The sequence below is a fragment of the Mirounga angustirostris genome, unplaced genomic scaffold (assembly GCF_029215605.1).
Source record: "Mirounga angustirostris isolate CCGP_5_RB_7025 unplaced genomic scaffold, mMirAng1.0.hap1 SCAF_8, whole genome shotgun sequence".
NCBI lineage: Eukaryota > Metazoa > Chordata > Mammalia > Carnivora > Phocidae > Mirounga > Mirounga angustirostris.
Genome location: NW_026991716.1, coordinates 48,057,840 through 48,083,968, shown reverse-complemented (window position 1 = coordinate 48,083,968; position 26,129 = coordinate 48,057,840). Strand labels below are relative to the sequence as shown.

At 45.6% G+C, this 26,129-nt stretch overlaps 1 protein-coding gene across 4 annotated transcripts in view; it reads left to right on the top strand.

Moving 5' to 3' along the window:
* Positions 1-17,215, top strand: part of CILK1 (ciliogenesis associated kinase 1) — a 35,018-nt gene extending 17,803 nt beyond the window's left edge. Inside the window, exons 5-14 of one of the 4 annotated variants that reach the window (XR_008505313.2) lie at positions 821-953; positions 1,572-1,743; positions 3,830-3,997; positions 6,534-6,854; positions 8,504-8,694; positions 8,812-8,960; positions 10,906-11,034; positions 12,185-12,338; positions 13,687-13,809; positions 14,974-15,112. Coding sequence is in view for 3 of the 4 variants with exons in the window: in XM_045867012.3 (XP_045722968.1) it covers positions 821-953; positions 1,572-1,743; positions 3,830-3,997; positions 6,534-6,854; positions 8,504-8,694; positions 8,812-8,960; positions 10,906-11,034; positions 13,687-13,809; positions 14,974-15,128 (1,541 nt within the window). In the remaining variant the exon portion in view is untranslated. The other 3 variants (XM_045867012.3, XM_064597707.1, XM_045867013.3) reach the window with 3 other exon arrangements.
* Positions 17,216-26,129: the final 8,914 nt, after the last annotated feature.

Genomic DNA, 26,129 nt, shown 5'->3' with positions numbered 1-26,129 from the left:
TCAGTGGCATTCAGAGTTGTATTTCCAATTTCGGTGTTCCATTGCGATTTAGAGTCATGCAGAATGATGTCTATATCAGTGATGCTCTCTACAAGTGGAAGGTTTTAGGTTTTCAGAGGCATTTATCACTGATCAGTGGGTGTCTGAGCGCACCTGGAAAGTTCGCGTGTTGAACATCCTGCACCCCACCCCCCCACCCCCCGAGCTCTGCTGTAGCTGAGACAGGCTTCCCATTTGGTGAGTTGTCTTGCCTTCCACAATGCGTGCTGCAGGTATACCTCTACTTCTTCATTAGGCGAAGTAATAAGCATTTAACATATAAAATATTTGTTGCAACAACCAGAATCTCAGATACGAGTAGGTCATATTCTTAAATCCCTTGTTCCTTAAACAAAAATTATAATTGTGTTTTTCTTGTGATAAAGACTCTCAACTCCTAAGACTTTTGTCTTTTGAAATGGTTTTAATCTCAGACTCTTTCTAGCTGCCTTGGGCAGTGTAGGCATTATATATATATATATATATAATTTCCACCCCCTTGGGTGACAGTTTCTTTTTGCAAAGTTATCTCAGCCCATAACTGAGTTTTGATATTTTAAAGGCTGTTTGCTATCTTGGAAAAAAATTACGAAGATCAGTTTCTGAATTGTTTTACATTTTGAATTCATCAGTGGGAAATGAAAGAAGTCCTGGGCAGAGCCTTCAGTGTCATTCCAGGCTACCTTTCAAGTTATAGATATTTATGGAAAGAGAAATATAGCTGCAAAGAGTAATGCAGAAGCAAATATGAACTGGAATTCCTTCTCCACGCTCTCTACAGGCTTCTTCCACCGGGACTTAAAGCCTGAGAACCTCCTCTGCATGGGCCCGGAACTTGTGAAAATTGCAGACTTCGGGTTGGCCCGAGAAATCCGATCAAGACCCCCATACACAGACTATGTATCTACCAGATGGTAAATCCTCTTTCCTTAAAATTATTTAATTGCACCTTTTAAAATATACCATCATACTGAGGATAACATTAATGTCACATATAAGTAACTTTTCACTAAAGGTTTAAAAGCTTGGGCTGTACATCCTTTTAAAAGGAGGCCCGTGGTGCTTTTCCATGATATAAATAATATTTTATATTCAGCCCTAACTGAAGACCGTTTCCTAAAAGAGTTGTGTAGAAGATTCTCCAAAGACCTGCCTAAAAAAACCAGCTAACGACTATGCCGAAACTTTCAGACCCGAAGCATTTAAGCAGTTGGCCATGACCAAGAAGTAGCCTGCAGACAAGTTTTATGTTCTCTCTTTCTCCTGTTCTCTCTTCTTTCTCCTCACTCTCGCTCTGTGTTTCTCAACGATGCTGTACAGCAGAGTGCTGCAGAGAAATGCTCAATAGAAAATACCATGAAATAGAGAAGCACTACTTTATGACGGCATGCCAAGCCATCCTGAGTCCACCTATCACACGGAACTAGATAGAAATTAGAAATACAGGTCTCTCCCTGAGAATTGATGATAGTATTTCATTTAACTTCTGACCTGTAGCAGCACTAACCGGCAGTTCATCTCTGCCCCTCCAGGTACCGGGCTCCAGAAGTGCTCCTGAGGTCTACCAACTACAGCTCCCCCATTGACATCTGGGCGGTGGGCTGCATCATGGCCGAAGTGTACACCCTCAGGCCACTCTTCCCCGGGGCTAGTGAAATTGACACCATCTTCAAAATTTGCCAGCTGCTGGGGACACCCAAAAAGGTAATGATCCGCAACAAAAGCCTGGGGGCTGAAGCCATCAGCTTCCCTTCCCTCCCCCACCACCCTACTCCCCCCAACCCCCCCTCCTCTCCTGCACCCCGTGAGCCTTGCCCCTTTGGATCACCTGCCGGACCTGCAGTCTTTCTCTCGACCTCAGTGGTCCTTCCCTGCCCTTTCCGCAGTCGTGGCTGCCTCTGGCCCTCCTGCTCTTAATCTTAAGTACACGTGTTATAGCTCCCTCTGCTCTTCTCTCGGCCACCTCACCTCCCTTGCCGGGCTTCGCTATCCTCATGGCTACGACTCCTGCATCCATTCGGAAGTCTCCTAAGTGAAATCCCTCCTTGGAACTGCAGTCACATACCTAGACTACCTGTGAGATTTCCTCCCGACACCCTCACCGTCACCGTGGACTCAACATCTGACACAGATTGTGTTTGGCTGACCCCCAGCTAGCCTCCTTGCCCCGTTCCCCGTTCCTGGCCGCGCTCTCACCCAGAATCCCAGCGCCCCAGCCTTGAGGCTGGGTTTCAGTGTCACCCTCTCTCTCCCGTACCCTCCTTCCCCGGCCACAAATCCTGTTGACCTTGGCTGCACGGCTCTGGCCCGGGAGCCCCGCTGCCGCCAGCGCAGGCCAGCGGTGAGCCTCCGGCTGTGTCGGGGCGTCTTCCCAGTCCGCCTGCCCTCAAGTCCTGCCCCCCGCTTATCTTTCGCTCTGCAACCAGATCCCCCCAGCCAAACAGCAGCCCTGGTACGGCCCTCCCTGCTGAAAATACCCGTTGAGGCCCCACGCCCCAGCCTTCTTCACTCTCGCAACGAATCTCTCATGTGGTCCCCGCACCCTGCTGGCGCAGCCCTGGTGGCGCCCTGCGTCCCTGCTCTGCCCATGTGCGCTTTGCACCCCTGCGTGAATGTCCCATGTGACCGAAGTCCACCCTTTTTCCAAGGCCGCTCAGTAATTTACCTCCTCTCTGCTGCTCTGCTCTCATCTCCATTTCAGCTGTGTTCTGCGTTACTAATATCTTTATCCCTATACATCTCTGTGCCCTGGACCATAGGCTTGTGTTTATTGGTATTAATTTTCCAGGTCCTAGCACCATTGCTCGTACAGACTAGACCCTCAAAACATTTTAGATCATTTGAATAAATCATGAGTGCCACCTTTTCAAGATTTCCAGAGTCTTTTGCTGGAATCTTTACCTCCTCTGGATGCCTGTACCTCTCTTGTGACCCTCATCACTTTTTTTCCTCTGTATTATTGTGTTTTTAAATAAATGTCTTATTTTCTCTTTTTGGACAGTAACATCCTTAAGGGCAGGATCTATACTGGATTATTTTCGGATACCCAACAACACTAAACATATAGTAAGCACTCAATAACCATCTAACTGAATAAATGACATTAGCGATACGTAGTGCCACTTGACCTTAAAAAAAGATAAAAGCAATTATACCAGAATGTGTTTTGTAAAATAGTAGTGTTGGAACTAGAAGGGGCCTTAAAGATTATTTGCTCATCTTTTTCTGTATTACCTCCAGAATTTAGTGGGAATAATGCATGGAACAGTGGAGAGCTTGAGACTGAGTGGAACAGCTTTCTTTACTGCAGGACTTCTCCACATGGTTATTTTGAATGATCAAGATGGGGATATTGTCCTGCACCTGGGTGGTTCAGTCGTTAAGCGTCTGCCTTCAGCTCAGGTCATGATCCCAGGGTCCTGGGATCGAGCCCCGCATCGGGCTCCCTGCTCCACGGGAAGCCTGCTTCTCCCTCTCCCGCTCCCCCTGCTTGTGTTCCCTCTCTTGCTGTGTCTCTCTCTGTCAAATAAATAAATAAATAAATCTTTAAAAAAAAAAAGGGAGTTATAAAACCAGTTGGTGGCAAATTCAGTGTGTTTCCCACTGTTCCTCTGACTTCATGTTCTTTGTAGTTCCTCCATTAGCATCCTCTGTGTTTCATCGCACACAGTGCCGCTGTGAGTATGAGCACGGTAATGACATGATTGCTTTTCCGTTAGGGGTACATGGGCCACAATAGAAACTATCACAAGTCGGCTAAGCAAGATCTTCTGTGTCTTCCTTCTTTCAGACCGACTGGCCTGAAGGCTACCAACTCTCTAGTGCGATGAATTTCCGCTGGCCCCAGTGTGTACCCAATAACTTAAAGACCCTGATTCCCAATGCGAGCAGCGAAGCCATTCAGCTCCTGAGAGACATGCTCCAGTGGGATCCCAAGAAACGGCCAACAGCTAGTCAGGTTGTCTTCCATTTCCTTCTGTTCGATGCATTTCTTAGGAAGTTCATATCTGACTCTGAATAATTCCTATAAGTTTCATAGGAAGTATTTCATTTGGTATGATGGGTGAAAAATAGTATGAAATGCCACTAATGGTAATATTATATATAAAAACATAAAATAGTTTGAAACTTACTGTATATAGTTAAAGGTTTAAACAATACAGTTTCTTTGAAAATTGGCATACAGTTTCCCATCGCCACAGAGGAGGAAATGAAAATAAGCAGATATATCTACCCATCTTTGGAGAGTGTTTTCAAAGATATTCTCTAAGTTAAGATTACGGAGCAGTTTGCTTGTAAGGCAATACTGGTTGCCAAAAGGGAATTTGAAAATATCTTGTGAAATCCAGCTCCCTTGTTTCACAGCTGACACAGAGAGCGACAGACGAGATAGAGCTAGGATGATAAGTATCGTTAATACTTTATAGCACTTAATAGTTTGTAGATGCTTTAGTATGTTTTTACGTGATTTGAACCTATGAAGATTCTGTGAAATCAGTGGTACTATTTTCACTCTGTAAGTGAGAAAACTGAATCTCGGAAAGCTGAAGCGATTTCTCCTAATCATTCATCCAGCAACTAGTACAGACAGTGCAACCAGGCTGCAGTTCGATGACACAGATGGTGGGTCTCCTGCTTCATACCTCCTGTTTTCTCAACCTGCCTTCCCCTAGGTCACTTTGACCTGGATGATAAAATGCACCCAGAGACGTGGTAGAGCTATGGCCTCAGCCACTCCCATGCCTCTTGCAAGCCTCCCTCTGCATTAGCATGTCTGGCTCCTTCTCTGTGGCCCCGGTTGGCGGTTACATGGCTCAGAATGACAAAGGTGACCAGTTCTAATCAGAGACATGATTTGGCTAAACAAAAGTGACGGGGATGTTTGAAGATAGGGCTGATGTGATGTTAGAATTTGCGAGAACCAGAGAGACAATAGTTGGGGGTTAAGGAATTATGGAAAAGCAGCTCCAAAGGCTCAGAGAAGAAAGAGCCATAATTTGGTACCATGAGACTCTGGGTGGCCGGGGTTGGAAAACTCTCAGAAGTGCACTCCGGGGGATGAAATTCACAAATATCCTGAAGGCAGGAGAGAAGCTTTCTGACGAACCCAGTTTTTTAAAGGTTGTACCCAAGAGATGAAAAGAAAAAAATCTGTAGCAAGGAACCAAGAGAACAATGTGTACTTTTAAGAATAGCATCAGAAAAGCTAAAAACAGCCCCAGATCAGTTTGCAAAAATGCCTGGAACTACAGAGACTTTTCAAGTTAGATGCCAGGGTCCAGAACCGCTACCAGACTCTCCATGGTATCGCCCTCTGTGTCTACACTTACATATAATTATTACAGATGTTTATAACCCAGAGTTATTAAGAAAGGTTATGTTCTGTTTGGTGATTTCCATTCAAAAAGACTAGGGAATACAGGGAATATTTCAGAAAGAATTGTGAACCCAGCCCTTTAAGATTTATCCCCTGACTATCCGGAAAACTGGATTGTTCAGAACAACCAACAAGGTTTGTTAGTTGTTGTTGATAGCCAGGGTTTAACTTTATCACGTATTACATTCTTGGCATTCCTGGGGTAAAATACTGGCTCATTTTACACTTAATTCTTCAGAGTCTTCCAAGATTATTGTGTTTGGCTCTCATTTTTTTTTTTTCTCAGTTTTATATTATTTTTTTTTCTTTTTACGGGCTGAGGAAATTGGCTCAGAAAGGTGAAATATATTACATTTAAGACATATAGCAGGGGCACCTGGGTGGCTCAGTCAGTTAAGTGTCCAACTCTTGATTTCAGCTCAGGTCGTGATCTCAGGGTTGTGAGCTCAAGCCCCACATTGGCTCACGCTCAGCAGGGAGTCTGCTTGAGATTCCCTCTCTCTCCCTCTCCCTCTGCCCACCCCCCTCTCTCTCCCTCTCTAAAAAAAAAAAAAGATATATAGCAAGTAAATTACAAAGCCAGCATCTGACTGGGTATTGTGTAAGACTGATGAATCACAGACCTGTACCTCTGAAACCAATAATACATTATATGTTAATTAATTAAATTTAAACAAACAAACAAACAAACTATATACCAAAAATTAGGATTTGCCAGCACAGACCAGTATTTCTATGGCTCCATGATACAATGCATATGGAAATTATTTAAATATCCTTTAAATCTTTTAATGAGGTCTACTTATATTAAATGGAAGTTTCAAAGAAAAAAAAAAAAGAAAAAAGCCAGCATCTGTTGAGCCAGATACTTTTCAGAAGTAGCAAAGGTAATAGTACTATTACTGGCTGCTTTATCCAAATAATTTTAAATGTATACATTTTACATTTTAGATAAGGAAGCTCATACAGAGTATCACACATTCAATGCTGTTTTCTAGTTGGTTTAGGCTAAGAAGCTACAGTAAACTGGTCCCGTGAAGTGTAGCTCAGTGAGCCTGATGCTATTAACCTTCCTGGATAGACTTTTCTCCTAAAGCAGCCCTATGTATTATTCCAGGCTCTTCGATATCCTTACTTCCAGATTGGGCATCCACTGGGCAGCACCACACAGAGCCTTCAAGATTCAGGAAAAGCACAGAAGGATGTCCTGGAAAAGGCTGGCCCACCTCCTCACATCAAGCCGGTCCCCCCCACCCAGCCCCCAACCAAGCCACACCCGCGGATTTCTTCGAGACAACATCAAGCCAGCCAGCCCCCTCAGCATCTCATGTACCCCTTCAAAGCAGAGGCTTCCAGGACAGATCACCTGAACCATCTCCCGGAGGACAAGCCAAGCCCGTTGCTCTTCCCATCCCTCCATACCAAGAATCCTCCGTCGGTAAGCAGTGAAGATTTGCTAGCGAGACTTGTCTGGCCTGTTCCTCTTCTGACCCCACTGATTGTGTGCAAGATTTTCTTTTTTCAGCATATAAAGTCTAATTACAGTGACCGTTAATTACAGTAAATGTATCTTTGCAATATCGTGGAATAGTGAAAAGCGCTTTGGCCTTGGAGTTGAAGGTCTAAATTCAGGTTCTGGCTGTGTCTGTTCATATCAGTGCTGGTGGCAGGCACCTGCAGTATGGTGGTTGAGAGCTGCCTGGAGCGCTCACGGGGCCAGGCTCTCCAGTCTCAGCTCTGCCACTTCCTGGCTTCATGCCCCTGGGCAAGTTCCCTGGCCTCCCTGCTCCTCCTTCCTCATCTCTAAGATCGGGGTAATAATTGTATCTACCTAATAACAGTTCTTTTGGGGGACTAAATGAGTTAATACTTGAAAGAATTTAAAATAGTAGCTGACACTTCATCAGAACTTGATAAATGTTAGTCATTGTTATTATTAATCCCTGTGGATTAATGAGTTTCCTCATCTGTAAAAGGAAGATCCTAATGCCTGTCTTGCCCCCCAGACCAGGCTGTGCATGACAATAAAAGGTCCCGCTAATTGTGAAGATGTTTTGAAAAATCACAAAGTGCCATAATAAAATTTATAGATTGTTATTCCTATGAATGCTGTTAATGCTAGGCTGTTAATTGAGCCCAGATCTTTCTCCTTCTCTTGGACTGGTGCTCAAGAAAAAAGAATGAGTGTTAGATTCAATAATAACCTGAAGAGGGTATCTAGTTACCAGTAGCTTTGTAATACTGTCTGTCTGATTTTTCTGACAGCTTTATGCAAAGGCAGTATTTTTTCTGTCAACTCGTATTCATTCACTGAGTCCCAGCTCCCAACCAACACTGAGATACCGCATGAGGTTACCAGAGTGGTATCTTTAGACTGTTCGCTGTACCCCAGCCCACAACTTTGGAAACAATGTGTATTTGGAAATTTCCTATTGTAGCTAATTCTGTAATTAAATAGTATCCAGATCTACTAAGAAGGCAAAGAAAGCATATCTGCAGTGTTTTCAGTGAATGGCAGGATGACTGATATCTGAGCTGTATTCTCCTGCATCTCTGTTTATGACAGAATAAAGCATGTCAATGCTTTCAGGGATGAGGCCCAGATGACAACCTAGATATCCTCCCCATGTGTGAGAAGCACCTTAAATTTCTTTTTAGGGGCACCTGGGTGATGCAGTCAGTGGTTAAGTGCCGGACTCTTGATTTTGGCTCAGGTCATGATCTTGTGGTCGTGAGATTGAGCACTGCATATTTGCGCTCAGCGTGGAGTCTTCTAATGCTCTCTGTCCCTTCCCTCTCTCTCTTTCACTCTCTCTCTCAAAAATAAATCTATTTTTTAAAAAATTTCTTTTTAAAAATCCTTATCTTGTACACCTGAGTGTCCCTATAGGCTGCCAATGGGTGTGATGTGTGCAGGAGAGGTGAGAGACAGAGGCCCAGGAACGTACTTCCCATGGTTGCATGTTGAGAATGATATGTCCCCGGATCCTCCTTTTCATCACTGAGGAAATTTGGAATGGGGATTACTCATGGGTGAGCTCCATTAATACCAAGTATGACTTTATCCCCCACTCCTTGGATGCACAGAAAATGCTAGCTGGCCTGGAACACAAAAATGGGGAGATCAAGCCCAAGAGTCGGAGAAGGTGGGGGCTTGTGTCCCGGTCGACAAAGGATTCCGATGACTGGGCTGACTTGGATGACTTGGATTTCAGTCCGTCCCTCACCAAGATTGACCTGAAAAACAAGAATAGACAGAGTGAGGAGACTCTTTGCAGGCAAGTGTGCACCTGGGCTCTGTACACAGATCGAGTCTGGGGTTTGTGAAATGATCTGTACCTCTCTCATGATGCTTTCCGTCTCATGCTGATCTAAGCCATGTTCCCTTGCTTCAGATTTGAGAGTGTTCTGGACCTGAAGCCCTCTGAGCCCATCAGTACAGGCAGCAGCGCCCCCACCCAGACCTCCTATCAGAGGCGAGACACACCAACCCTGAGGTCTGCGGCCAAGCAACACTACCTGAAGCACTCACGATACTTGCCTGGTAATAGAAATGCTTGCCTTTACTTTCATCCTCAGAAACCATTTCCCCGGAATCACGTATTCACAGAGATTCTGTTTTGAAAGGCAAGTGCCCAGGGCCTTCTAGATCTTCAGAACTGGCAGGAACATTACAAAAATATTTGCTGAAGCCCAGGCCTCACATTTTATATATATATATAGTTGCGTAAGAAGAAATGTTGTAGTGGAAACTGGGTCTGGCCGCCCAGGAGGGAGGAACTGATGGTGAGAGCCAAGGGGCACTCCTGAGGCCCCTGCACCAGACCAGGGTTAGGAACAATGACCAGTCCTATGTACTCTCAGGAGACCGGGGTAGGTGCTCAGTCACACCACCTGGCAGTATTACAGGGGGTAAGTGTACATGCTCTAGTTTGATGGGTGCACAAGCCTCTCTCCAGATTCTCCCGATTCCAAGCTTACAGCACCAGCCAACCATTCATTCACAGATTCATTCAATCAGTACATACGTACTGAGCATCGAATGTGTCCGAGGCACTGGGGAAATCATGGTGAGCACAGTGGCCAAGTGGGACCACCGTCTATGCGGTGACTTTGTACCACAGCCCTGTAGACAATACTCTCGCCCCCGTGCAGCTTATATTCTAGTGGTGGGAGCCAGACCCTAAACAAATAGACAACCAGTAGTTCCGGCGGTGATTGGAGGCAGGGAGGAAGCACCGCTGTAGACAGAATGCTCAGGAAGGGCCTGTCTGAGCACGTGACTCCTGGCTGGGCCCCCACAGAATGGGGAGGGACAAATGGGCAGAACAAAGCAGGCAGGGGAAGCAGCAAGTGGGGAGCCTGGGAGGCAGGAAAGGGCTTGGCTTGTGAGGGGAAGGGCAGAGGGGCCGGCGTGGCCCGAGCGTGGTAAGAGGAGATATACGTAGCACGAGGCATCTTTGGGAGTCTTGTAAGACATTTGAGATTTATTTCACAAGCAGCAGGAAGCTGTTGAAGGGTTTTAATTGGAGAGCATGCTGGGTTCATGCCCATCTTCGTGCTGAGTGGATGAGGGCAGGCTATAGCTCTCGTGCAGGTGAGGGGAGTGGTGGCTCAGGCTGGGGCTGCAGGACCCACGGGACATGAGGTGGGAAGAAGGCCCCACTGGTGGATTGGCTCCTCACCCTTGGTTGGCCTCCCAGGATGACCTGGAAGAAGAGAGAGCAGGTAACAGGGTACAACAGTGGTCCAGGTGTCAGGGGCAGAAACCCCCAACTCCAGGGGCCACAGGCCAAAGGGAGCCAGCTGGGAGGGAATTAGTTATTTCTTTTTGGCTCTAGGAGAGGAAGGAGGATAAAAGATGAATTCAGTCTTTTCAGTTCTGAAAAATAGCTGCAGTGCTTGACATAAATGGGCAAGTGGGCGGTCTAGTGGGTGGGTTGGCTTGAGGTTGAGATGATTGATTAAGGTCAAGGCAGCCTTGGGCGTGAGGGAGTCCGTGAGGGTCACCAGCACTTGATGGTGCTCATGGTCCAGGTCAGGTATGAAGAGGGGTCTGGGGGACAGAATGCAGAAAGAGGAGAGCAGAGGGCTGCAGAGGTGGCCGGGCGGAAGGGGGGCAGAGAGGAACTTGGGAAGGTGACAGACAGGCAGTGGCCCATGCAGGGGTACCTGTGGGAAAGACCAGAAGCACTGACGCCCAGGATAGCACCAGAGGGGCCAAGAGAGAAGACGTGAGACAGATCTGTTGGGAGAAGTTTAGGAGACCTCTCTCAGGCTGCCCATCCTCTGGGCGTACTAAACCCCAGGTCGCCATCTTTCCTCCTTTCCTCTGCGTTCTATCGGACAACCTCATGGTCAGTTTTTGCTCTGACGATTGAACCATAGGAAGTTTAGACAAAGTGAATTCTGGGATGAGTTTGCCACTGAAATCTGGTGCAAGACGAAATAATGTATTTTGCATTTGAAAATCATTTCTTCCCTATTAGGAATAAATATGAGAAACGGCATACTTCCAAATCCAGGCAAGGATTTTATTCCATCTAATCCGTGGTCTAGTTCTGGTTTGTCTGGAAAATCTTCAGGAACAGTATCAGTAATCAGCAAAATAAATTCCGGTGAGTAGTGATTATTAACTCCTAAATGACAAGAGGCAAATTCTCTGGATGCGGCAGGGTGGGTCCGGAGAGACAAGCTAACGGAAATGAGAGGATTTTCTGGGGTGGAAACCCAGGGCCCCTTTTTCAAGGCCATGCTCCTGTCTCTTTCTTGGCAGCAGGCTCTGGGGACCCAGCCAGCTGCCGCGGGGTCTGCCCTCAGCGTAGCTGGGGAGCCAGGCACCTCTGGCTTCCGAGGCCCTGTGCTGCTGGCCATCCAACTTAGCTCCATCTGCCTTGTACATCTCATCCCCTCCCTCTGATGACCCAGCCTTAGTCCAGAGCATCGAAAAACCTCTTCTGGTTGGAAGGTGGACAGCTCAGAGGGCCATCCCCACTTTTTTTTTTTTCTCATCCCCACCTTTTTTTAAAATGAGAAATGAGTTTCATAAGCCTTCCAGACGGGCTAACCCCATTCCCAGCAGGCCCCTTTCCCGCCTCATTTTCCCTCACACAGGCAGCCCCTGCCATGCATTGCTTCTCTTTCCACACTGCCAGGGAAAAACATCTGGGCGTCCCTTCTCCCGGCTTTATCCATTACACGTTCATTTATTTTGAGAAATACAAAAAAGAAGGAAATGAGGTATCAACAGCCATGTACCCACCACCACCAGCTCAAGGAGTCAAACTTTGCGAATACTCATGAAGCCCACCGTCTAGGCCTTCCTACCCTTTCCCTCCTTCCCCCTCTCCTTCCTCCGACCCCCACCTGATTTGAGTGTTTATTATTTCTATGCATTTTTAAAAGATTCATGAACCACACAGTATGTTCTTACATGTTCAAAAATTAGTACAAACATAATTCTGGATCTCCACTCCTTTTAGTAATTATGATATAGCAATTACACATACATGTAAGACATATCATAGTATATATTATAAAACATATATAACATATATCACTGTATCATCCCATAATTTATTACTTTTACTGGACCATAATGTATTTATCCTTCTCTTCTTGATGAGCGTGTAAGTTGGGAACCATCTTTGCTGTGAGGAGGAGTGTGGAAATGAACCTCGGTGTACCCTCTTGCCGCGCACCTGCGTGAAGGTTTCTCTGGGGATAATGTAAACAGGTTAAAGGGTGTGCTCATCTTTGACTTTACAGATGTTGCCAAATTGCTCTCCGGCAGGGTCTGGGAGTGGTGCTGCATCCTTGATGGCACTTGGTACTGTCGAGATTGCAAACTGTGTGCTGGTCTGATGGGTGTGAGACGTCATCTTGTTGTGACTTCAACTTGCATGTCCTGTGTACTAATGAGGTGGAGCATCTTCTCGTGTGTTCACGGACTATACGTTTTTCCCCGTTTGTGACTTAACCTGTTCAAATTCTCTTCCCATTTTTTTTTTCGTATCTCTTCACCAAAAATGCAGAATGTGCCCTAGCACAACACAGCCCCTTACCCAGGCATTGCCACTCTGCCACACATTCTCTCTTTTCCCCCCGATATAACTTCCATTTGTATAACGGCCTGTAATAACGTTGTTCCTCATTCTGTGTGTACCTGAAGTCTTAATGAGGCTTATCGATCTCTGTTCATCCATCCAATATGTATTGATTACTGCTACATATAAGGCATCTCATTAACCTCCTGGAATAGTAAGATGAGTCGCATACAGTTCCAGCCCTTAAAACACTCTCATTATGAAAATGTCATAAAAAATGAATATATTTAATATAAATCATTACTTTTTCTGATTACAGGCCAGAGTATTTAGCGTAGAATTATTTGTCATAACTAAATAATGTTTTTAAAGATTTGATTTATATTTGACAGAGAGAGACACAGCAAGAGAGGGAACACAAGCAGGGGGAGTGGGAGAGGGAGAAGCAGGCTTCCCACGGAGCAGGGAGCCCGATGCGGGACTCGATCCCAGGACCCTGGGATCATGACCTAAGCCGAAGGCAGACGCTTAACCGACTGAGCCACCCAAGTGCCCCCATAGCTAAATAATTAAGATCACCTGTGTACTGCTCAGTAAGAGAACAGTTCGCTGAATTATGGTTTAGCCAGATTCTAGAATTTGTATATACTGACATGGAAGGATAACTATTCTCTGTTACAGCGTGGAAAAAGCAAATTTTGGAACAGGCTAAACCCGTTATTCCAAAAAAGAAAGAAAAATGCATATGTCCCTTTTCTTTTCTTTTAAAGATTTTCTATTTATTTATTTGACAGAGAGAGACACAGCGAGAGAGGGAACACAAGCAGGGGGAGTGGGAGAGGGAGAAGCAGGCTTCCCATGGAGCAGGGAGCCCGATGTGGGGCTCGATCCCAGAACCCTGGGATCATGACCTGAGCTGAAGGCAGGCGCTTAACGACTGAGCCACCCAGGCGCCCCGCACATGTCCTTTTTCTTGAACGAACCAAGCATCCAGGCTCCGTTCAGGCGCAGGGTATAGGAGTGGCCCTGTCTTTGCTGCCCCCCTTCCCCGTCTTTCCGACAGTGTGGTGTGGAGGAATGCTCTGCTCGCAGTTCACTGTTTTTATCGTATTTCCCCCTAAAAGTAAATGCCCAATTCTTTATTGTTCCGCACCCGTGTAACCCTGTTGGTGTTATGTGCACGTGGGGTCTTTGTAGTAATGAGCTTTTGCTTTTGTGAATCAGTTGGTTCCAGTTCAACAAGTTCTAGTGGACTGACTGGAAACTATATCCCATCCTTTCTGAAAAAAGAAGTTGGTTCTGCTGTGCAGAGGGTACACTTGGCACCTATTCCAGACCCTTCTCCTGGTGAGTTCTGTTTTGGGCTATTCATGAAGCGGCTCATCAAACGGTCCTCGAATAATGGCTTTGTGCCAGGCATGTTGTAGGCCGAGGACCCACCAACGAAGGAGACCGACAAGACTCCCTGTCCCACGAACTTACACCCCACACACAATAAGTAAACCGAAGCAGATGCTCACCAGTGCTGAGGAGAAAAATGAAGTAGGCGGGATATAAGGAAGGTGGAAGTTGGAGTGTGCGTTTTTAAAGAGGGAGGCCAAACCATAAGAGAATCTTAATCTCAGGAAACAAACTGAGGGTTGCTGGAGTGGTGCGGGGTGAGAGGGATGGGGTGGCTGGGTGATGGACATTGGGGAGGGTATGTACTATGGTGAGCTGTTTTTGTGTAATTGTGAATTGTGTAAGACTGATCAATCACAGACCGGTACCCCTGAAACAAATAATACATTATATGTTAAAAAATAATAATAATAATTAAAAATAAATAAAATAAAGAGCGTGGCCAAAGAAGACCGCACCGCAAAGGAACTGTTGAGTGAAGGTGTGAAGGAGGTGAGCGGGTAGCCCTGCGGTGTGGGTGAGACTGCCCCCAGCACTGGGTTCCTAGTGCATGGGCCTGGAAGCAGGAGAGAGGGGTAACCGAAGGTGGGGTGGTATGAGGCCCTGCAGGCCACCGTAAGCTTGCTGTCACTGACTGCGTGGGACATGGGAGCCAGCGGAGGGTCTGGAGAAGAGGCGAGAGGCCATCTGACTTGCATCTTGCAGCCTCACTCACATGCAGGTTGTCATTAGGCTGGGGGCCGGGAACAAGGTTGGAAGCAGGGAAACCAACTGGCTGCCAGAATTATCCAGGCAGGGAGTGATGGGCCAGGCTGCTGAGAGCTGAGCTGGGCCGGGTTCTGAGTGTATCTGGAAGGGAGAGCCAGTGGCATTTGCTGACCCATGACACGTGGGCTGTGAAAAAAGAGGGGTCAGGAATGACACCACTATTCTTGGCCGGACAACACTAGAATAGAGTTATCCTTCAGCGAGAGAGGGAAGACTGTGAGTCGCCCACCAGTGCTTCTCTTGAACTCCCATTTTCTGATATTTTTGTCGCCAAGCTGCATTTATTTCCTTTGTTTGCGGGAGTCCCATATCAGTCCGACCCACCTTCCTCTTTAATTGCAGGCTATTCTTCCCTGAAGGCTGTGAGACCTCATCCCGGACGACCTTTCTTCCACACCCAGCCTAGAAGCACTCCCGGGCTGATGCCCCGACCTCCAGCTGCCCAGCCAGTGCATGGCCGGACCGACTGGGTTTCTAAGTACGCGTCTCGGCGATGACCAGCATGAAGCTTCTGGGCTCAGGGGAAAGCAAGACACGGTCCCTCGGCCAACTGGTGTTCTGCCGGCAAGAAACCGGCAGATGGTGTGAAAGCAAACACTTTATAGTTACTCTTCTGAACTAAGACATTTCAATATTCTTTTTAAGATTTTTTTTAAATATTGATTTGAATGCAATACCCTTTTTTTGTACAAAATTATTTTATTCTAAAACTGGGTCCCATTATTTTCTTAAACAGCGCATTTTGTATATATGGATTATGTTTTAGCATTTTATACAGTCAACTTTGTAATGAACTTTTTAAGAATTAATTGATTTTCCTTTGGGGTTCCAGATAATATTTTATACAGATTTTTAAAAATGTAATAATACTGATGCAGTATTGCAGCAGGGGTGCAATTGAAGGCCACCCGATAGAGGGTTATTTACTCAACGCGGGCAGATATTTGTGAAGCGGTTAAATTTTAAATGTGGCACGCTGGTACTTCAGGCTTTCTTGGACCAACCTCAGCGCTAGATAAATGATCTTCTGCTTTTCTCGATATCAGGTTATTGGTTTGATTTTGTGACACCACTGTGCTGTTCTAAAAATACTATTATGCAATGAATTTCCCAGCTGGAAGAACTCTAAATAGTTTTTGAAATTTTTACAACAACCCTTTTTGGTGGTTGGAGATATGCAAGGTGGTTGGAGATATGAACCAGGTTTTATTACGCTGGACCATCACATTCTATTTTCTCCCGCTTTTTTTATGTTTCCTCCATTTTTGAAATCCAGTTGTATAAGTACCCCCAAAAGGGAAGCCTTTGAAGCCAACAGGTCTTTAACATAAAGGTCAACACAGTCCGTTAAACTTGTATCCCTATCAAGATGCACGACCAAAAAGCTAAGTTTCAAAGCAGCAGAAGATTTTGTTATTATAATAACTGATCAACTTTTGCATACAGCTCAGTTCTCCAGGCCTGGCTAGGAACAGACGACAAAGAACCTTCTGTCCTAACCACATTCTCAGGGCACTTTGGGGAGCAGGAAAGATTTATGGGAGAGGTTCCACTGACCTGGGAAGTCCCGGCTACCACGAGGGTCATGTCGGTAGCGTGCCACATTTGAACTCTTAACCCTTGTGTAGTTTCTTCACACAGTGGGAACTCTATTTGTTGGACAGAGGCTGTTCCATTGAGAGGAATGTTTACAGCAATTTTGAAAATGACAAAGCTAGTTTGGAGACAGAAAAAGACAAAAGGTCCGCTCTTCGTCCATCTCTGTAGGGTACGTCTGCCTCCAGCAGTGGTTACCTGAAAGGCAGGAGGGAAGGTCTCCGCCAGGGAACACGATACGAACTCAACAGTGTGTTGACTCACATTCTCCCTGGCCCCAAGCTACTCTCATTTGGTTCCAGGTTCCAGGATCTAGCAGGTTGAGCCATATGAAATTGTCTGTCATTTCTGTAGGGTAAAATGATAGATTAAAGTGAATATTGGCACTTTGGTATGATTCAACCCAATATGTGGGTAAATTATTGCTTTGATGTATTGGTAGTAAGTTGCAGCCTGAACAAATTGCCATGGCTCCCAAGGGGCCCTAATCTAAATCAGGGAGTAATTTCTGCTTTGGAGAATCTGGCACAACAATGTACTTGACCAAGCACTATGATCCCTAGGGGCATGAGAAAAGCACATAATGGATGTGGATTTGATAGGTAATATTTTCTGTTAACAAACTGGCAGCAAAGCTTCAGAAAACAAATATGTATATGTAAGCACAACTTGAAGCTGAGTTCACTTCTGTATTATATTCTCAACTCATTATCTAAAGCAACAGAAAATGTGTTTTCAGAGATGAGTCCTTTACTGCAATTAATATTTATTTTCCCTTTCTGTATTATATATAAAAAGTAAGTTAATCTGTAACCTTACCCAGCTTGCTGGAAAGCTGGTTTTAAATTGTAAATACCTCTTAGAGAAGCGAATGGATTGTGAATACCATATTCTTGGCACTCTAGCTTATGTTAAGGTCATGACATTTTTTAAATTGAAAAAACCTAGTCACCTGGTTATTACACATTATAAAATTGTTTTTGTAATACTTTTGTGGGCCCAAATTCAGAAAATATTTCCGTTTTCGTCCTCTTACTTTTTCCTTTATTTATGAGTAAACAACTTCTCTTAGAAAGCCAAACATGCTTATCCATGTGAAAGTCGAGAAGCTGATGTGCAGTTGAGAAAACCAGAAGACTGAAAAAACAATGTAAATTCTAAAGAACCAGCAAAATCCTAGAAAGTTCTCTTTTTTTTTTTTTGCCCCCCGTAATGGGTAAAGGACGAATGTGTATACATGCTGTTTACTATAGAAGGGAATCGTGACCATTTTTTGTTAAGTGAAAATCAAATGCTACCTGGAGTGTATATCTTTTAGTTAGTAGAGAATTATACGATGTACCATAAGACACCAAGAGGAATGAAAGCGTTTCACTGTACCTTATCCATGACTATACCTCATTTCCGGTCAGAGAGCTTTTTGGGACGTCGGGAAATGGCACAGGGATGGCTCTCACTGCACACCCAAAGGTCCAGTGATAGTGCTGTGCCGGGGGTACATGTGTGAACTGCAAGGCAAGCTGCGTGGGCAGAAGAGCTACTCTTGGTGTGATTGTTCATCTTACAATAAAATTCCATTAATTACTAAGCACTCACCCAGCTCGTGCATGATAGGGTTTAAGTAGGAAGAAAATGGATTTTCAAACAGTTTTTTTTGGACACCTCTCTTAGATAGCCTAAAGGACTGTATACATATAACTAATTGACATTGTGTCATCTTCTGACGTTATCAAAAATCGAATACAATCAAGGTAACGCCTAAGTACAAATACCAGTACTGCTGGGGCTCATGGGCACCACCTTTTCTCGTGAAGTGGTGTTTCCCTGCCATCGAGCCATCGTCTTGTGCCATTTAGGAGAAAAGGAACACAGGCTGTATGTTCCAGCTCAGTGTATGACCAAAAGCAATACGTTTATAAGAAAATGTTTGACATGCTAATTATTTTATATCATTTAAAGCATACTATAGCAACTCGTTTGTTCAATATATGTGCTTAATTTTTAGAATTATTTTTACAAGTTCCAACCAAAGTACTGTATTTTATATAACTTATTGTGAGGACCCTCTCATGGAAACTATTAAGAAGACAAACTGGAGGCAAGCATCACATCAATCTGTATTATCAGTTTCTTAGAGACACTGTGCTAATGTGAATTTGAAATGACCCAAACAGTCTTCTGATCTCAGATGTCTTAGTACTGATAGCAGTTTAGTCACCGGATTTGAATCCAAGGAAATAGCTGAGAATATATTTATTTAAAAAGCAAATATTCATAATGATGAGAATAGAGGAGGACAGAAAACCACTGACACAAGCCCCTTCTGAAATAAAACACTGTGTTTTGAATAGTTTGTCCGAAGGTGTTTAAAAACATTAACTTTATGTAAGGAAAATTCTGCTCCAAATAAAGTTAACAGTTAAAGAAAGAAAAATGATTGGAGTGTTCCCTTTTTATTTTCAGTGTTCTTCCATCAAAAGATAACAGTGGGGCTCCTGGCTGGCTCAGTTGGTAGAGCATGCAACTCCTGATCTCAGGGTTGTGAGTTCAAGCCCTGTGCTGGATGTAGAGATTACTTAAAAATAAAATCTTTAAACAACAAGATAACATTCGTATTTCCTAATGTGGGAATTTGGTATTTTATAACTTCTTAATGCTTAGTTCATACAGTGTTACTGCCATGAAATTAGAAGAATGAGCTTAGAGCAGCAATGTAAAGAGTTATCCTGTAATCTGGAGACTTTATTTTATTTTATTTTATTTTTGAGGCTTTTTTTGTTTTTTTAAAGATTTTATTTATTTATTTGACAGAGAAAGACACAGCGAGAGAGGGAACACAAACGGGGAGTGGGAGAGGGAGAAGCAGACTCCCCGCCGAGCAGGGAGCCCGACACGGGACTCGCCACCCAGGCGCCCTGAGGCTTTTTTTAAATTTAGCATTTAGCAAGTTAGGTGACTAGGAATATTTAAAAAAAGAAAAAAGTAGGTGGAGGGGCGCCTGGGTGGCTCAGTTGGTTAAGCGACTGCCTTCGGCTCAGGTCATGATCCTGGAGTCCTGGATCGAGTCCCTGGATCGAGTCCCACATCGGGCTCCCTGCTCGGCAGGGAGCCTGCTTCTCCCTCTGACCCTCCCCCCTCTCATGTGCTCTCTCTCATTCTCTCTCTCTCAAATAAATAAATAAAATCTTTAAAAAAAGAAAAAGAAAAAGAAAAAAGTAGGTGGAGACGATTTCTTGTTGCCGATTTCATCTTGCTTCATAATTAATACCTACCTTGTATGTTTTCACCTCTTCACAGCATACTCATGCACAATATAAACCTTCAAACGAAACTCATCACGTCATGAATTACATACAGGATTCCACAGGAAAGTCACTTCCCAAACATTCTTTGGATCCTCGAAAGAATTTTTTAGGAACACAATTTACCCAAGGGGTACTGCTGAATCCCTAAGTGTGCCCTCCCATCAGAACACAGCTGCCCTGACTATGAACTCGACAGCATTTGTCTAACTTCCTGGAATCATCTGCCCACCCTGCCCCTTCAGAGGCCCTACAGATCTGAGCTCCCGCCATCCTTCCTGCTAATAAAATCTGCTGTTGGGGCGCCTGGGTGGCTCAGTCGTTAAGCGTCTGCCTTCGGCTCAGGTCATGGTCCCAGGGTCCTGGAATCGAGCCCCGCATCGGGCTCCCTGCTCTGCGGGAGGCCTGCTTCTCCCTCTCCCACTCCCCCTGCTCGTGTTCCCTCTCTCGCTGTGTCTCTCTGTCAAATAAAAAATTAAAATAAAATAAAATCTGCTGTTGGGGTCTCCCACGTAGAAGCAGATTCCTGGCTCTTCTCCTGGGTGGGCAGCAGGTTCCGAGGTGGCCTGGGCACCAGCATGAGTGTGGTTGGAGGCTACAGCGCGGCTATGGAGGGCACCACAGCTGTCCCCAAACGAGAGCCTGATGAGCCCTCTTAAGCTGGAGGTGAACCCCAACACCCAGGCCGTGGGCACTCAGGAGAAGATCATCAAAACCCTCCCCAACAGGTTTGCCTCCTTTATGGACAAGGTGCAGAAACTGGGGCAGCAGAACAAGACCCTGGAGACCAAGTGGAGCGTCCTGCAGCAGCAGGAGATGGTTCAGAGTGACATGGACAACACGCGGAGTGCTTCGTCGGCAACCTTGGGCCGCTGCTGGACACAGTAGCCCGGGGAGAAGCTGAAGCTGGAGGTGGAGCGTGGTGACATGCAGGGGCTGGCGGAGGACTACAGGAATAAGCAGGAGGAAGAGATCAGAGAGCGTGCAGAGATGGAGAATGCATCTGCTCTCAGCAGGAAAGCTCTGGATGAAGTTTACATGAATAAGGCAGAGCTGGAGTCCCGCCTGGAGGGTTCAGCCTGAGAGATGGGCTTCCTCAGGCCGCTGATCTCCGACACCTCTGCGGTCCCCTCGGTGGACGACAGGAGCTCCCTGGACAGGACGGCATCACCGCCAAGGTCAAGGCCCAGCCCGCACCAGGGGATCGCCAGCGGCAGCTGCAGCTACAGCCAGGCCGAGACTGAGAACGCGTACCTGATCCAGTACAAGGGGCTGCAGACACTGGCTGGGAATCACACTGATGCCCCCCAAAGCGCGAAGACGGAGATTTCCGAGATGAACCGCAGTATCAGCCGACTCCAGACTGAGATCGAGGGCCTCCAAGGCCAGAGGGCTTCCCTGGAGGCCACCAGAGCTGATGCTGAGCGGCGCGGGGGAGGGGACCATTAAAGACGCCAACGCCCCGCAGCTAGCTGAGCAGGAGCTGGTGCAGCAGCTGCCCGAGAACAGAGGGCTCAGGGACGTCAGGCTGGCCCTGGTCCCCGAGATCGCCACCCGCGCACGCTGCTGGAGGACGGCGAGAGCCGGCTGGAGTGTGGGATGCAGAAGGTGAATGTTCATACCAAGCCCACCAGCAGCTACTCAGGTGGGCCGAGCTTGCCTCCAGGGGCTTCAGGGGCCTTGGCCTCTGCTACCGACTGAGCTCCTTCTAGTCCAGCTTTGGCTCTGGTGGGCGCTCCAGCTCCTTCGGCAGTGCCAATTCCTCCAAGGCCATGCTTGGTGAAGAAGGTCAAGACCCGTCATGAGAGGCTGGTGTCCGAGTCATCGGATGTCCTGTCCAAGCAAGCAGCCTCTGTGGTCCCTCCCAGTCTCCCCCATCCTGTGCCTGCCATAGAGCCTTTGGGGGAATGAGCTGTGCAGGGGAGCACTGGGAACAGGAGACCCACCTAAGACTCAGCCCCAGTTCTCAGCTTACCCTTGGGGGGAGTCTACCGCCCTGGGTACCCCCTCTTGCCCATGCTTCCAACTAAAAGCCCATTAAAGTGTCTTTTCTAAAAAAAAAAAAAAGCCTCAGGGCACTGGCTAGCTCAAGTCAGCAGAGAGTTTGACTCTTGACTTCTGGGTTGTAAGTTGGAGCCCCAGGTTGGGTGTAGAGATTACTTAAAGATAAAATCAAAATAAAATAAAAAATAAAATAAAATAAAATGCTTCAGTTGGTTCAAGTTAGTATGATGTGGGAAACAAAGGCAGAAGAAAAATTATTAAATTTCCTTACTACCTAGAGCCCACTGACAAGTCCTTGAAATAGGCAGAGTGACATTCCTCTAGGGACTCAACTGCCTCAATGTTAATACTTTGTTAAGGGCAAAAGGCAATCCTAGCCTGAACACCCCCCCCCCCCCCCACACACACCAGGATGCTGTAAATCTACTTTAATGTATAAAAATTCCTTTGGAAACTTCCTTTATCTCTAAACCCCCCAAGATACATGTTGGCAATCATCCCCCAAGCATATGGTCCACCGATACACATCTGAAGGGTCTCATGACTGGAGGTTTTATTAGACGGTAATAAATGACCTTTTCCCAACAATAGCTAGCCCCCTCAAGGTCCTAGAAACCTTGCTTCCAAAATTCCTTAGAGACTTACGCTATCCCTAACCCCCTCCCAACTTGAAAGTATATAATGGGCCACTCCTCATGACCCCAGTGTAGCTCTTCCAGCCCACGGGTCCTGTCCTCGTGCTTTAATAAAATCACCTTTCCGCACCAAAGACATCCATCTCAAGAATTCTTTCTTGGCCATCGGCTTCAAACCCTAACGTCTTTCCTACATCAAGTACAGCATGCAACTCTTGATCTCAGGGTTGTAAATTGGAGCCCCACGGTGGGTGTAGAGATTACTTAAAATCTAAACAAACAAACAAATAAATAAACCAAGCCTCAGTTGGTTCAGCCAAAAACAAATCGACAAAAATAAAACCCTGATGTTGGGGAGTGACATCACCAAGATGGCAGCATAGGTTGTTCCTGACATTATGACCTCCCACCAGAACAACCAGCAACTATTCAAAAACAAGACACCACTGAGAATCCTAGAAAATGCAGTTGAGGCTGAAGCGCCCCCTGCCCCAAGGAGACCAAGAGCGTCTGCTTTAGAAGGGTAAGAAGTGATTACATGTTGACTGCATTGCCCCTCCCCCAAGACAGCCTAGTGCCACACAGACAGGTCTCCCCTGAGCCTCTCCTTCCTCCAGTGGGAAAAGAGAATCCTAGGGGGACAACTGGTCTCCCCCCACCATCGTGGGCCATTTTGGAGGAGCCCCTCCCTGATCTCACATCAGGGGAATCTGCAGCTACTGGGAATCTGTGATGGAAAAGGGGGGAGAAACTTGCAACAACCAGCACACAGATCTCAGAAGACCGAATTCATACTTGCAGTGCCCAAGTAGTAATCCCAACCAGCAGTTTTGCTCATCTGCAGAACCAAGGCGGGAGTGCACTCTGACCAGGGAACTTGGTGGGGTGCAAATCCACCTGAGTCAGATCCTCAAAGACAGAGTTTTATTGGCCCTAGAACTCAGTTTGTCCATGCCCGGGCAAGCAGCTGAATCACAACCCTATCTGCTGTGGAGTGTCTCCCAGCCCCATCTGACCAGAAGGGCTGGTGACAACTCCTGGAAGCTGTGTGGCCCAGCAGCACTCAAGCTAAGAGGTGGCTGAGCAGAGCTGACCACCCGCAGAGCAAAGCCGGTATGGGGTGCAGAATGTTCCCATGCTGTGCATAGGCAGGGGAATTGATTCACAGCCAAGGCTGAAGGTAGCTTCTGGCTTCTCCCAACCTGAGAGCCTGTTTGGGAAATTGAGAGTAGCCTGGAGCAGCCCATCCCCTTCCCACCAGGCAAGGGAGCTGAGACAGGGCCCTACTTGCTGTAGAGTGTCTTCTGGCCCCATCTGATCAGAAGGGCTGGCTAAAACACCTGGAAGCCATGTAACCCAGCAGGACTCAAGCCTAGAAGCAGGCAGAGTCTACAGTTTGCAGAGCAAAGCCAGTGGCCCTGTTTGGACAGGGAACTGGGGTGTGGGTGAGCTTGAATTAAGAAAATAAATGAAGAGCTGTACCAGCTTTAGAGCTGCTTCTCCTGCTGCATCCAGGCAGGGAATCTGATTCATAGCCCTGCTCATCGCTGGATACAGACTTCAGCTTATCTAGCCAGGGAACCTAACCAGAGCACACGGGAAGCTGTGTAGCCCGTTCAGTGACATTGGAGCAGAGCACAGCCATGGCTTTCCCATCTACAGAGCAAAAACAATGGCTTCACCTGAGCACAAAATTCAGTGCACACTCTGGCCTGATTTGGGTCCCCAAACAATGAGCTATATAAGACTTGGGTTCTGTCCTGCTACTCTGCTAAGGCAAGGAAGTTAATTCATAGCCCCATCCATTACTGAAGATAGTCCCCAGTCCTGACCATCTAGCAAGCCTCACCAGGTACTGTGGGGCCCTCCAACAGCCTCACTTGTATAGAGAACCATGCCAGCAATCCCGTCCAGCTGTTCTCACCCAGTGACACACTCTCCCATCCCCATCCTCAGAGCTTGAACAGTTGCCTCACCCAAAAATAGACCATAATAGTAGGCCTCTTCTATTCAAAGACATTACCAGCAGACCCACCCAAAAACCCCAACTGAGCTGACTGGTGAAGAACTGTCTTTCCCAAAGTAAATCTGTAAAGTCTGAAAGAGGAGCCCCATTACTCAAATACACAGATTCCAATGTAAAGAATCAAGGATCACAAAAAATCAAGTAAATATGACACCACCAAAGGAAACTAATAAAGCTTTAAGAACTTACCCTAAAGAAATGGAAATCAATGAACTGTCAGATGAAGAATTCAGAACAATCCTCTTAAGAAAAAGCTTAGTGAACTGCAAGAAAACAGACAACTAAATGAAATTAGGAAAACAACGAAAAAAATGACAAGTTTAACAAGGAAATAGCAACCATCAAAAACAAACAAACAAACAAAACAGAAACCCACCCAAAACCCCATCAAACCCTAGAAATTCTAGGGTTGAAAAATACAATAAGTGAACTGAAGAATTCAATAGAGAGTTTCAAAAGGAGACTCAACCATGCCGAAGAATCAGCAACCTGAATGAGACACTGGAAATTACCCCATCAGAGGAGAAAAAGAAAAAAGAATGAAAAAGAGTGAAAAAAGCCTATGGGAATTATGGAACACAATGAATTATGGGACACAATATGAAACAATATTCATATCATAAGAATTCCAGAAAGAGAAGAGAAAGAGAAACGGACAGAAAGTATATTAAAGCAACAATGGCTGGAAACTTCCCAGACCTGGGGAGGGAAATGGGCATCCAGATCCATGAATGGGGCCCAAAAGACTCCAAATAGGTTGAACCCAAATAGGGCTGTGACATGCTATTATATTATAATTAAATTATAATATGCTTTATTATAATTAAATTGTCAAAAGTCAAAGAAAGGACTTACCTGGGCACTGAAAACAAATCAAGTAGGTAGAATCTATCTACTATCTACTACCATACTATCCACTATGATTAAGACTATCCCAGATTGAGAGTGACCGCAAGGGTCTCCAAGAATAGAACAATGTGATCAAACTTAGCTCCCCAAAATTGACAAACTACTTGCTGTTAGAATACAGTCTCGGGTGCCTGGGTGGCTCAGTCGTTAAGCGTCTGCCTTGGGCTCAGGTCATGATCTCAGGGTCCTGGAATCGAGCCCCGCATCGGGCTCCCTGCTCCGCGGGAAGCCTGCTTCTCCCTCTCCCATTCCCCCTGCTTGTGTTCCCTCTCTAGCTGTCTCTCTCTTTGTCAGATAAATAAAATCTAAAAAAAAAAAAAAAGAATACGGTCTCTGATACCAGTCATTTATAGCCAAGGCTGAAAGTAAGCCAATTGCTTCCCTCTTTCCTTACAAGGAATAAAATGACCTAAATGTACCTGTTATAAAATGGCACAGAAATTTATTTCTCCACAAGCCTATGTAATCATAGAGTCTTATGATACTGCTTTAGTTTCTCATTCAGGTAAACAAGACTGCTAGGGATAATATTACCACTATTGTATTAATTAGGTTGGACTTATGAAGTTGACATTTTTATAGGTTGGAGAAATACAGTAAAATATCAGCAATTTGATATGGTTCAACTCATTAGAAATAAGGAAATGGAGATAAATATTTGGTTCATAAACAAAATTGAATAATACTTGTCCTATCTAGTTTGCTTAAAGTGGATTCTTGCAGAAAGATGGGTTAGAAAAAATAAAGAATAATCACTTTCAGCAGGTTTGGAAAATATGACTGCCTACCCACATTAAACTGAGTATTGTCTGTGTTAAGTCAGAATTAGAAAGGTGAAATTGAACATATACTGTTAGTCTTATTTGTAAGTGACTTCTCTGATTCTTGTGGTGCCCCGCTGTTCTTGACTTGCTTCTCTTACTTTACATACTTTTCTGGATAAGCTCATCCTTTTGCTGCCAGTTGGATCCATCTCAGTCATGTTTTCTGAGTCCTCACTGGCATTTATTTAACTGTCTAGTGGAC